This window comes from Oryctolagus cuniculus, chromosome 17 (assembly GCF_051225735.1).
Source record: "Oryctolagus cuniculus isolate XC-2025 breed Fujian yellow rabbit chromosome 17, ASM5122573v1, whole genome shotgun sequence".
Lineage (NCBI taxonomy): Eukaryota > Metazoa > Chordata > Mammalia > Lagomorpha > Leporidae > Oryctolagus > Oryctolagus cuniculus.
In genome coordinates, this window is record NC_142883.1 from 41,891,552 (window position 1) to 41,903,879 (window position 12,328).

The 12,328-nt window shown below is 50.9% G+C and overlaps 1 protein-coding gene across 5 annotated transcripts in view; it reads right to left on the reverse strand.

Annotated features, from left to right (window-relative positions):
- RNF135 (ring finger protein 135) overlaps window positions 1-12,328 on the reverse strand; it is a 16,771-nt gene continuing 4,443 nt past the window's right edge. The window contains exons 2-5 of one of the 5 annotated variants that reach the window (XM_051824646.3): window positions 10,603-10,746; window positions 6,993-7,155; window positions 2,455-2,658; window positions 1-1,626 (exon numbers count right to left, since the gene is read on the reverse strand). In XM_051824646.3, the coding sequence (XP_051680606.3) occupies window positions 2,459-2,658; window positions 6,993-7,155; window positions 10,603-10,746 (507 nt within the window). In that variant the 3' untranslated portion in view covers window positions 1-1,626; window positions 2,455-2,458. Of the gene's footprint in view, window positions 1,627-2,454; window positions 2,659-6,992; window positions 7,156-10,602; window positions 10,747-12,328 lie in introns of those variants that run through there. The other 4 variants (XM_051824640.3, XM_089317431.1, XM_070061078.2 and 1 more) reach the window with 4 other exon arrangements.

The following is a 12,328-nucleotide window of genomic DNA, read 5'->3' on the forward strand; positions in this document are numbered from 1 at the left end:
TTAAACTCATGCTTAGTTTATTATAGTGAACAGCCACAGAATAAAATCAGCAATGGAAGAAGGTGCTGAGAGTAGGCTTTAGAAGAACTAGCAACTGTCCTGTCCAAGTGGCATCACAGGACAGCGCTTACTTCTCCAGGGATGCGTGGTGACATGCACGGAGCACTGTCAGCCAGAGAGGCAAGGCCATGCCTGGTGTCCAGGGCTTCAAGCGGGGTCCACCACGTAGGCGTGTCGTACCACCCACTCGGCTGACTGAGGTCAGGCTGATACAGCACGGCCCAGGGCCCTCAGGTGAACAGACTCTTTCAGGCAGGACACTCCCAGGCCTGCAGGTTGTCCCCCAGGAGTCAGCGGGGACAAATCTCTCACTGGAACACCAGGGTTCAAGCACCCCCAACCCTGCTCATTTAATCTTGTACCACACAAAAAGATTAAGTTCAAAAGTGGGAAATTTTTTCCATTTTATTTGAAAGAGAGATTTTCTATCCACGGTTCACTACCCAGATTCCTGCAACAGCCAGGGCTGGGCCACACAGAAGCCAGTGGCAGGGATTCAACCACTTAACCATCACCTGCTGCCTCCCAGGGTGTGCATTAGCAGGAAGTTGTATCTGAGGTGGAGCCGGGACTTGAGCCAGGCACTTCGGTAAGGGATGCAAGTATCCCAAGCCCCATCTTAACAACTGTGCCAAATGCCTGCCCCCCCCCAATACGATTCTTTCTTAAAGCTGATTTATTTATTTATTTTCATTTATTTTATGACAAAGGGGCAGAGGGGAGAGAGAAAGGAGAGATTTTCTATTGGCTGGCTTACTACCCAAATGCCCATAGCATCCAGGGCTAGGCTAGATGGAATCCAGGAGCCAGAAACTCCATCCAGGTCTCCCACATGGGTGGCGGGGATCCAAGTACTTGAGCCATCATTTGCTGTTTCCAGGGTTTGCATCAGCAGGGAGCTGGATTGGATACATGTGGGCATTCCAAGTGGCAGCCTAACCCACTGCACCACAACGACCACCCTGAACGTGGGATTCTTAAGCCAAGTTTCCACCCTGCTTGAAGGCAAGAAGACCAGAAAACCACCAAGGGACGTTTAGAACTTCCCCTGCTCGATGGTTAGGGAATTCCCAGGACATAAGCCATACAGCCAGAAGGCAGGGTGCAGGGGAGAAGACGCGGAGACCTCACACTCATACAGAAGCGTCTCCTCACTGGCCACTGAATAGAAGGCGAGCTTCCCCTCCTCGAGGTCTAACCAGACGCCCACCACCCCAGGTCTGTCCGAGTCCAGAAGAGTTTGCTTGCCCAAGCTCCACGCAGCCAGCGGGCCGGTCCCCTTCCACTCTACACACCATGAGTCCGTGGTCCTTCCCAGGATCTGGTCACGGCTCATCCCCCAGGAAGCCACTCCAACTGCCCAGTGGCTGCAAGACTTAGTGTCCACCTCCCAGTACTGCCGCCCGGAAGAGAGGGCCTGGGAGCAAAAGACCTGGCTGATGGAAAACCTCTCGCGACTCCAGGGGTAGGACTGTGGGTGGTGAGACACTGTCACCGTCCGCTGGTCCTCAGACACCCACAGGCTGTGGGAGATGCTCCTCAGGTCAAAGGTCGGGCTGATGGCCCCTGGAAGGAAGAAAACAAGAGCACGGCCATCACCTTTTGATCATCCATGTGAACGGATCCTCAAGTAGCAAAAGGCAGCATCAGATCATTTGATGGGATTGTGTTTTAATCAAAATTTAATAAAAAATGGTATAGCAACTTGCAGTTTTGTATGCAAACCCTTGCTGTTGTTTTATCAACAATATCCCTTCCCCATTTTTATTTCTTCCTGCTCATTAGCCATGTTCCAGGAAGCACTTGCTGAATCCCACCAAGCGAAATGCCACCTCTTGCTTTTCTTAACACACCCTGTGTTCTTCGTGTTCTCCCTTGCTACCATCCTCTACCTGTGTGATACAGTGACGCATGACTATGGCTATTTCCATCTTGCCAGTTAAGCCTGAGCTTCCTGATGAAGGCCCTGCTCTTACTCATTCTGTATATTTCATGCTGCTTCCTGTGGAATGCGTAAATCATTGCTAACACTTAGCCCTTCTGTGGCATCATACCCCAGCTGCTGTACCACTTGCACTCATTTCACCTTGTGGCAATCCCACAAGAGCAGTACTATCAGTATGTCCATTTTATAGATGAAGGAATTTGAGCTTTAAGAGGTTAACCAACTTGTCCAAGATCATGGCTGCTGGGACTCAAACCCAAGCAGTCCGCTCTGGCTCCAGGATCCACGCTTTTAAGGTCTTTCCCAGACCATGTCAGCAGAGTACCTAAGAGCTGGGGGAACAGGCTGGTGAGTATAATAAGTGACCCTAGAATACATGCCCAAAGGTTGCCTGGCCTGTGAGTGCTCCTGGGCCTGGGTGAGTCTGGAATTTGGGCATCTCAACCCACCTGGCTATCGTTGGCAGCTTCCCACATGGGGTTCAGGAAGCCAAGGAGCGTCCAGCAGCAGAGAGATGGACACAGCTGGCCAACCCCCTTGCTTTGCGTAGTCCACATACTCACATTGAGCAAACCGAGAGGCCCTCTTGGGTGCGGGGCAGTTCTGGTTAGGCAGGGGGCACGCAGAGGTAGACGGAGCTTCTGGGACTTCCACTAAGGAACCAAGACAATTGAGAAGGGAAGTTGCAACAAGAAGAGTCAAGAAAACTGAGGTGCACAAATATGGTGACGCGGGCGCAGGCCTGTCCCCCTCATCGCCAGCACGTTTCTGGGTGTGAGGGCGTGGTCAGGCAGAACATCCAGCCCCCTGTTCTCACTGTGGACGTTTCTACTGTCCACTTCCCCATCTAAGCCCTCAGCTCCCTTCTTGCAGGAATCATGTTTATGTCCATATTTTAACCATTCAAGCCTCATGCTAGCCTTACGTAGAAAGGGTTTGATGCATCTTTGTCAAAGGAATTGACTGATAACAGTCCCAGGGGATCATGGCACCCCAACACCTAGAATATCCAAAATCCCTATGCCAATGCTTTACACTCATTATACATGCCAGGTAACATGGGTTGCTGTGAGCGTCGTCTCAACAGCTGCCACCTCTAATTCCCTCTTGATGCACTAAAGTTTAATGACTATTTTTTTCTATATATTTGAGAAGCAGAGACAGAGAGGTCCCATCTGCTGATTCACTACCCAAATGTCCACAACAGCTGAGGCTGGGCCAGGGCAGGAGCCAGGAGTGGGGAATTCAATCCAGGTCTCCCATATGGGTGGCAGGGACCCAAGACCTTGAGCCATCACCCCTGCCTCATAGAGTCTACATCAGCAGGAAGCTGGAGTCAGGAGCGGGAGCTGGGACTGAAACCCAGACACCTTGATGTGGGACACGGGTGTCCTAACCACTAGGTTAGCCTGCCACTGAAGTTAACTATCAACCTGAAGCACCACATGGGTAATTACCACTCCAGCTGGGAGCAGAGAAAGTGAGGGAAGCCCTAGAGTGTAGACACTGAGGGTAAAGTCTTCCCCTTTTGTAGCTTGAAGTGGCAGTGGCATAAAGTAAATCCAACATTCATATTGAAGAGATGAAAAACCCTGTCCAAGTGTGCACTGTGGCAGCCTGGGCATGACAGCAAGAGAGCAGTGCTTCTTCCTTCCTTCCTTTCTTTAAGACCTACTTATTTGAAAGGCAGAGTTACAGAGAGAGAGAGAGAGAGAATCTTCCATCCGCTGGTTAACTCCCCAAAGGGACGCAGTGGACAGAGCTGGGCTGATCTGAAGCCAGGATCCAGGAGCTTCATCCCATGTGGCTGCAGGGACCCAAGCACTTGGGTCATCTTTCGCTGCTTTCCCAGGCACATTGGCAGGAAGCTGGATCGGAAGTGGAGCAGCCAGGACTGAAACTGGAGCCCATATGGGATGCTGGCGCCGCAGGTGGCTGCTTAACCTGCTACACCATAACACCGGCCCCAAGAGAGCTGTTCAAGAGGCCACTCTCAAGATTCAGGAGGGTACTACAGCAACCTAAGTGTACAACACCAGATAGAAGGATAAACTGAATGTGGTGGCATATATAATGGAGTATCACTCAGCCTTAAAGAGGAAACATTCTGGGGTGGGTATTTGGCCTACTAGTTAAGGTGCTGGTTGGTTCTCCTTCATCCCCCATTGGAATACCTGAGGTTAAGCCCTGGCTGTGCTCCTGATTCCAGCTTCCTGCTAATATCAACCCTGACAGGCAGCAGTGAAGGCTCCCTGCCACCCATGTGGCAGGATTGAGTGCCTGGCTCCTGACTTTGACTTGTCTCAGCTATAACGACTGTGGGCATTTGGGGAGTGACCGGACAATAGGAACTCTTTGAGTTTGTCTGCTTCTCCCTCTCTGTTTCGCAGATAAAAAATGCTCCTATATTTAAAAAAAAAAAAAGGAATTCAGATAAATGAATACGTTTTTAAAAAAGGAATTCTGCCACATGGTGCCACATGGATGGATCTAAACGATATTACACCAATCACAAAGAGACAATTATTGTAGGAGTCCACTCATGCCAGGAGTGATCAAATTCACAGAGAATCCAAGAGGAAGAGTGGTTGCCAAGTGCTGGGAGGGGAAGGGCCAATTAAGTCATTTAGTGGGTACAGAGCTACAGTTTTGCAAGACGAAGAAACTCTGGGGATTAGCTGTACAACCATGGAGACATACTTAATACTGCTTTTGGGGGCAGGTATTTGGCACAGTGATTAAGTTTCTGTCACTTCGCTTTTTTTTTAGATTTCTTTTTATGTATTTGAAAGGCAATTAGGCCGGCGCCGCGGCTCACCAGGCTAATCCTCCGCCTTGCGGCGCCGGCACACCGGGTTCTAGTCCCGGTCGGGGCGCCGGATTCTGTCCCGGTTGCCCCTCTTCCAGGCCAGCTCTCTGCTGTGGCCAGGGAGTGCAGTGGAGGATGGCCCAAGTCCTTGGACCCTGCACCCCATGGGAGACCAGGATAAGTACCTGGCTCCTGCCATCGGATCAGCGCGGTGCGCCAGCCAGCCGCAGCGCGCCAACCGTGGCGGCCATTGGAGGGTAAACCAACGGCAAAAGGAAGACCTTTCTCTCTGTCTCTCTCTCTCACTGTCCACTCTGCCTGTCAAAAAAAAAAAAAAAAAAAAAAAGAAAAGAAAAAAAAGAAAGGCAATTAAACACACACACACACACACACACACACAGAAAGAGACAGGTCTTCCATCCACTGGTTCACTCCCCAAATGACTGCAACAGTCAGAGCTGGGCTGATCCAAAGCCAGGAACCAAGAGCACATGTGTGCAAAGGCCCAAGTGCTTGGGCCATGTTTCACTGTTTTCCCAGACTATTAGCAGGGAATTGGATCAGAAGTGGAGCAGGGGCTGGCACTGCGGCATAGCAGATAGAGCCATTTCCTGTAGTGCCAGCATCCATATGGGCGCTGGTTCAAGTCCCAGCTGCTCCACTTCCAATCCAGCTCTCTGCTATGGCCTGGGAAAGCAGTATTTAGGGCCTGTGATACATCACACTCCCAATATATGCAAAAACACATCCAGAGGCCGGTGTTGTGGCACTGTGGGTTAAGCTGCTGCTTGCAACACAGGCATCCCATATTGGAGTGCCACCTACATTCTTAGCTGCTCTACTTCTGATTCAGCTTCCTCATAAAGCACCTATGTGGGAGACCCAGACAGAGCTCCTCTCACTGGCCTGGCCCAGCCCCATCTGTGTGGCCAGTTGAGGAGCGAACCAGCAGATGTAAAATATCTTCCTCACTCTATCACTCTGCCTTTAAAATAAATAAAAATAACTGGTTCTAGTCTTAGTTGCTTCTTTTCTGACCCAGCTCTCTGCTATGGCCTGGGAAAGGAATAGAAGATAGTCCAAGTCCTTGGGCCCCTGCACCCATGTGGGAGACCCGGAAGAAGCTCCTGGCTCCTGGCTTCAGATAGGCTCAGCTCCGGGAGAGGTGGCTATTTGGGGAGTGAACCAGCAGATAGATGGAAGACCTCTCTCTCTGTCTCTCCTTCTCACTATCTGTAACTCTACTTCTCAAATAAATAAATCTTTTTTTTTTTTTTTTGACAGGCAGAGTGGACAGTGAGAGAGAGAGAGACAGAGAGAAAGGTCTTCCTTTTGCCGTTGGTTCACCCTCCAATGGCCGCCGTGGCCAGCGCTGCAGCCGGTGCACCGCGCTGATCCGAAGGCAGGAGCCAGGTACTTATCCTGGTCTCCCATGGGGTGCAGGGCCCAAGTACTTGGGCCATCCTCCACTGCACTCCCTGGCCACAGCAGAGAGCTAGCCTGGAAGAGGGGCAACCGGGACAGAATCCGGCGCCCCAACTGGGACTAGAACCCGGTGTGCCGGCGCTGCAAGGCGGAGGATTAGCCTAGTGAGCCGTGGCGCCGGCTTCAAATAAATAAATCTTTAAAATAAAAATAAATCTTAAAAAGAAATAAAAGACAGACATATCCAGCCACAAAGCATCCCAGCCGACTCCTCCCAGATTTACAATGCCACGATGGTGACACAGTGGCCTCTGGGTTCTCGGGCTTAAAGCAAAAACCCTGGCTGGCGCCGCGGCTCAAGAGGCTAATCCTCCACCTAGTGGCGCTGGCACACGGGTTCTAGTCCCGGTCGGGCGCCGGATTCTTTCCCAGTTGCCCCTCTTCCAGGCCAGCTCTCTGCTGGGGCCCGGGAGTGCAGTGGAGGATGGCCCAGGTGCTTGGGCCCTGCACCCCATGGGAGACCAGAAGAAGCACCTGGCTCCTGCCTTCGGATCAGCGCGCCGGCCGCGGCGGCCATTGGAGGGTGAACCAACGGCAAAGGAAGACCTTTCTCTCTGTCTCTCTCTCTCACTGTCCACTCTGCCTGTCAAAAAACAAACAAACAAACAAACAAAAACAAAAAACCCTTATGCACTTTGGCACTTTCCCCACCTTGCACCTGTAACCCTCCCCCACTGAGTAAAACCCACTCACCTCGTGTCTGCTCTTCAGGAGCCTCTTTCCACTTGAAGCTTTCTCGTAATTTCTCCTGAATTTCTCCCAGGCTGCAAAGAATGTCTCCCATTTTCCCTTCAGATGCACTGGAAGTCACGTGGGTTGGAGCAGCCAAGGAAAGGTCTACCCCAGAAGAAAAAGCCTATTGATGAATCATTTAAAAAGGAACACATGAAAGCCCGCTACGGAACCCATCAAATGTTCTATTCACATTCTGCTGTTGTCTGCAATTTTCCATCAAACTCCTGGCAAGCCTTTAAAAGCAAAACAAGGCCCTCAACAGGCATGCCCCGAAACAACCTGGGAGCTGTCACACCAAGTCCAGCAAAAACACTGCTGGGGGTGAGGCGACTGAAGGATTTCTTTTTTTTTTTTCTTTTTCTTTTTTTTTTTTTTCTTTTTGACAGGCAGAGTGGACAGTGAGAGAGAGAGACAGAAAGGTCTTCCTTTGCCGTTGGTTCACCCTCCAATGGCCGCCGCGGCCGGCACGCTGCGGCCAGTGCATCGCGCTGATCAGAAGCCAGGAGCCAGGTGCTTCTCCTGGTCTCCCATGGGGTGCAGGGCCCAAGGACTTGGGCCATCCTCCACTGCACTCCCTGGCCAAAGCAGAGAGCTGGCCTGGAAGAGGGGCAACCGGGACAGAATCCGGCGCCCCGACCGGGCCTAGAACCCGGTGTGCCGGCGCTGCAAGGCGGAGGATTAGCCTAGTGAGCAGCGGCGCCGGCCCACCCCCTGAGTTTTTCTAACCTCGGTCCTGTTATCCTCCATCTGCTCCCCAGCTTCAGCGCCTGACTTTCCCTCCCAACTTCGCATGGCCCGCTCTCTGTTGTCTTCACTGAACAGAACAGTAGTCAGCAGGGAGCCGACTGAGTCCTCTCCACGAGCCAGGTACTGACTGAGTACTCCTTGTCCAAAATGCCTGGGACCCGAAGTGCTTCCAGTTCTGCTTATGGTTGTTGCTTTGTTTGGATTTGACTTGGAATATCTGTTTCACACCCACCTTGTGCATATAGCCTGAAGATACCTTTACACAGTCTTCAGCATGTGCGCATTTAGACTTCCACCGAAGGAGCTTAGGGTGGAATTTTCCACTTGTGGCAGTGGTCATGCTGGTGCTCAACAAGGTTTGGGTTTTGGATTTCGGGCTTTCAGATTAGAGATGCTCAACCTGTACTGCTCCCCTCTGAGCTGCATAACAGCCTCACAACGTTGGTTCATTATCCCCATCTTCCAAAGCACTTGGAGTTCATGGAGATCAGCGACACGGTCATGGTGAATCACATCAGCCTTCATTTCCACAATGCTCAAGTGCTTTTTAATACAAGATCTCTGTTTTTATATTTCATTTTTTAAAAAGATTTATTTCTTTATTTGAAAGGCAGAGTTACAGAGAGAGAGGCCTTCCATTTGCTAGTTCACTCCTCAAAGGGCTGCAAAGGCCAGGTCTGGGCCAGGCTGAAGCCAGAAGCCAGGAGCTCCTTACAGGCCTCCCGCACGGGTGGCAGGGAAGGGACCCAAGCACTTGAACCATCTTCCTCCGCCCTCCCATCCATGTCAGCAGAAGGCTGGATTGGAAGCAGGGTATCCAGGGCCTGGAACTGGCACTTAGATATTGGGATGCCAGTATCACGAGCGGAGGCTTAAACCACTGCACCACAACAGGGGCTCCAAAACAAGTTCTTTTTTAACCCTCATGATACAACACTGAGGCAGTCGGCCATGAATTTTCATTCCTATATTTCAGATAGGAACCAGAGACTCAGAAAAATGAGAAAACTTACTCCAGATCGCAACACTAGTGGGTGGCAGTGTCAGGTCTGAAAATCTGATCTTCACGCTTTGGATCCCAACACATCGCAATCCTGAAGACCCACTGAGTGGATATTTACTAAGCACCTAATGTGTGCCAATTGCTAGGGCCTGGAGATCCAGCAGAAAACAAAAGAACAAGAGCTTCAAAGTCTCTGGCATTAGAAGCCTGGAGTTCAGCACAAGAGAAGGGGGCAGATGTTAATAAGGTAATAAGATCATTACAAAATTGCAACCAGTAACTGCTGCAAATGAAAGGTACCTGGATCCTAGGAGTCTCTGAAAGGAGATTTAAGGAGCTAGGGCTGTGTAGCAGGTAAAACTGCCAAGTGTGGCACTGGCATTCCATATGGGCACCAGTTCATAGCCCCGGCTGCTCCACTTCTGATCCAGCTCCCTGCTATTCTGCCTGGGAAAGCAATGAATCATGGGCCAAGTGCTTGGACCCCTGCACCCATGTGGGAGATCCAGAAGAAGCTCCTGGCTCCTGGCTTCAGATTGGCCCATCTCTGGCCATTGAGACCATTTGGGGAATGAACCAGTGGATGGAAGATCTCTTTCAAATAAATAAATAATCTTTTTTAAATGGAGGGAGGGGCTTGAATTGCTCAAGGAAATCAGTGAAGACTTGTCTCTGAGGAAGTAATGCTCTAACTAGAAGCTGAAGGAGAAGCAGGCACAGCCTAGGTGAAGGGGTGAAGGAGGAGTGCTCCCTGAAGGGGGCCCCACAGTGGGAGGAAGCAACACCCACTAGAGAGACTGATGCAGCCAGTGTGGCTGGAGCGCAGAGCCAGGAGGTGGGGTGACCACAGGAGAGAGGCAGCAGGGATGGGAGCCTACGGACCCTTGTTAGTCCTGGGAGGGTCAGGCACCACGGGAGTATTCTAAACAGATGAGTTACACAATCAAGTTTGTTTTAGGGAAAGTCAGTCTGAGGACAGCCAAGAGAACAGGATAGAGGGGGCAGGGTGAGACAGCAATCAGGCAAGAAATTAGCATAGGCTTAGAGTAGAGAAGTCTCCAAGGAGCTAGAGAGGAGTAAAAGGATTTGAGAGATATTTAGGCAGGCCTTGGAGTTGGGACACACTGCCTATGGGGGTGATGGAGGAGACCACTCGACTCCCTTGGAAGGACAATAGGGCCAGAGCTGAGATGGGAAATCCCAGAGGGGGAACGGTTTGGGTTTGGGATTCATTTAAGGGCAATGTGCCTCGGAGATATCCAAGCGGAAAAGATAAGGATCCAAGCGGAAGAGATAAGGAAAAACCAGCCTAGGGCTCAAAGCAGGTTCTAGGCAAGCTCTGGGCACAGGGAGGTGATAATTAAAGCCAGGGGAGTCAGGAAGAGCACTTGGAGGAAACGGGGAATAGAAAGGGACCAGTAACTCTGCCTTGAGGAATTCTAGCATTCACTTGCAGCGCAGAGGGGAGAGAGGCTGTAAAACAGACTGAGAACCAATGGCTGGGGGGGGGAGGGGTGCGGGGAGAGGGGTGGGAGCAGAGGTCAGGAGTTCCAGAAACCCAGAGACGGAAGGAGCAGCCAGCTGCATCACAGCTGCATGCAGATAAGGACGAGAAAGTCTGCAGGTTTACGCAGAGGTCACAGTGATCTCAGGGAGGGCGGTGACAGGGTGGGACCACCTTCCCAACCCTACCTCTAGAATTCCAACTCTCCAATCACACAGGAGTGGCAGTCAGGGGAGGGTGAGGGAGGGGACTCCAGGTGGGAGTTGGCCGTAGCCCCGCCCACCCTCCTCCAGTCCTCTCCCAGCGGAGCCTACCGCGCCCTCCGCACTTAGTCCCCCGTCCGGTCCAGGTTCCAGGGGACGTCTCTGACTCTGGAGGCTCCTGACGATGTCCACCAGCTGCTGCACCAGTCCCGTCAGCTCCTCACCCACTTCCGTAAGGCTCTTTGGTATCACCACCTGTAAAAGAGCAAAAGCAAGGTCCCGGATGGAGCCATAACCATCTGGTACAGCCGTAAACACACATGTGGGTCAGTGGTGCACAGTGGAGACCCCACATAACAGCCCTCACACACAAGGAGTCTTCAACAAGTTCACAGAAAATGCACATTATTTTAAAATTAGGCATACATTTCTATTCTTTTTGTCCCCTAAAAAACTTCCCGTGAATTAAAAAAAATTTTTTTGATTTATTGTATTTAGTTAAGAAGAGAGCGAGAGGGGCCAGTGCTGTGGCATAGTAGGCTATGCTGCTGCTCTGCCTGCAGCAACAGTTCGAGTCCCAGCTGCTCCTCCTCCAATCCAGTTCTGTGTTGTGGCCTGGGAAAGCAGTAGAAGATGGCTCAAGTGCTTGGGCCCCTGCACCCATGTGGGAGACCAGAAGCTCCTGGCTCCTGGTTTCAATTCGGCCCAGCTCTGGCTGTTGTGGCCATTTGGGGAGTGAACCAGCAGATGGGAGACCTCTCTCTCTCTCTGCCTCTGACTCTTAAATAAATCTTAGAGAGAAAAAACACTCTCATCTACCACATCACTCTTTAAGTGCCCCACACCAGACCAAAACAGAGCAGAGTGAAGCCAGGATTGAAGCCCAGGCTTGATTTGAATGGCAAGTGGATGTCCCAAGTAGGGTCTTGGCTGCTAGGCCAAACACCAGCCCCTCCCCAAACTATCTAAAGTACACTCCTATATGTACAAATGACTTTTTACAATGGTGCCAAGACCATTGATGAAAAAAACACGGTTTTTTCAACAAATAGTACTGGGAAAACTGGATATCATTACATAAGAGAATGAACTTGGTCCCTTCAGTGACAGCATGAACAAAAATTAAATAAAAAAGGAGCAAAGACCTAACTGTAAGAAATAAGATACAACAACACTTAGAATTAAAGAAGAACAAGAAATAAAACATACCCAAATTAGAAAGGAAGAATTAAAACCATCCCTGTTTGCATGACCTAATTCCATAAATAGAATATCCTAAAGCCACAAAAAATGATGGCTTAGCAAAGTTGCAGGGTACAAGATCAACACACAAAAGCAGTTGTGTTTTATACACCTGTAATGAACAATGCAAAAAGGAAACAAAGAAAGCAGTCCCATTTACACAGCATCTAAAAAATGAAATACCACAGGGCCAGCCATGGGGGCTGCAGGTTAAAGCAGCTTCCTGCAACACGGGCATTCCACATAAGCACTAGCTCCAGTCCCAGCGCTCCATTTTTTTTTTTTTTAAAGATTTATTTTAGGGCCAGCGCCGCGGCTCAATAGGCTAATCCTCCGCCTTGCAGCGCCAGCACACCGGGTTCTAGTCCTGGTCGGGGCGCCGGATTCTGTCCCGGTTGCCCCTCTTCCAGGCTAGCTCTCTGCTGTGGCCCGGGAGTGCAGTGGAGGATGGCCCAAGTCCTTGGGCCCTTCACCCGCATGGGAGACTAGGAAAAGCACCTGGCTCCTGGCTTCTGATCAGCGCGATGTGCCAGCCGCAATGCGCCGGCCATTGGAGGGTAAACCAACGGCAAAGGAAGACCTTTCTCTCTGTCTC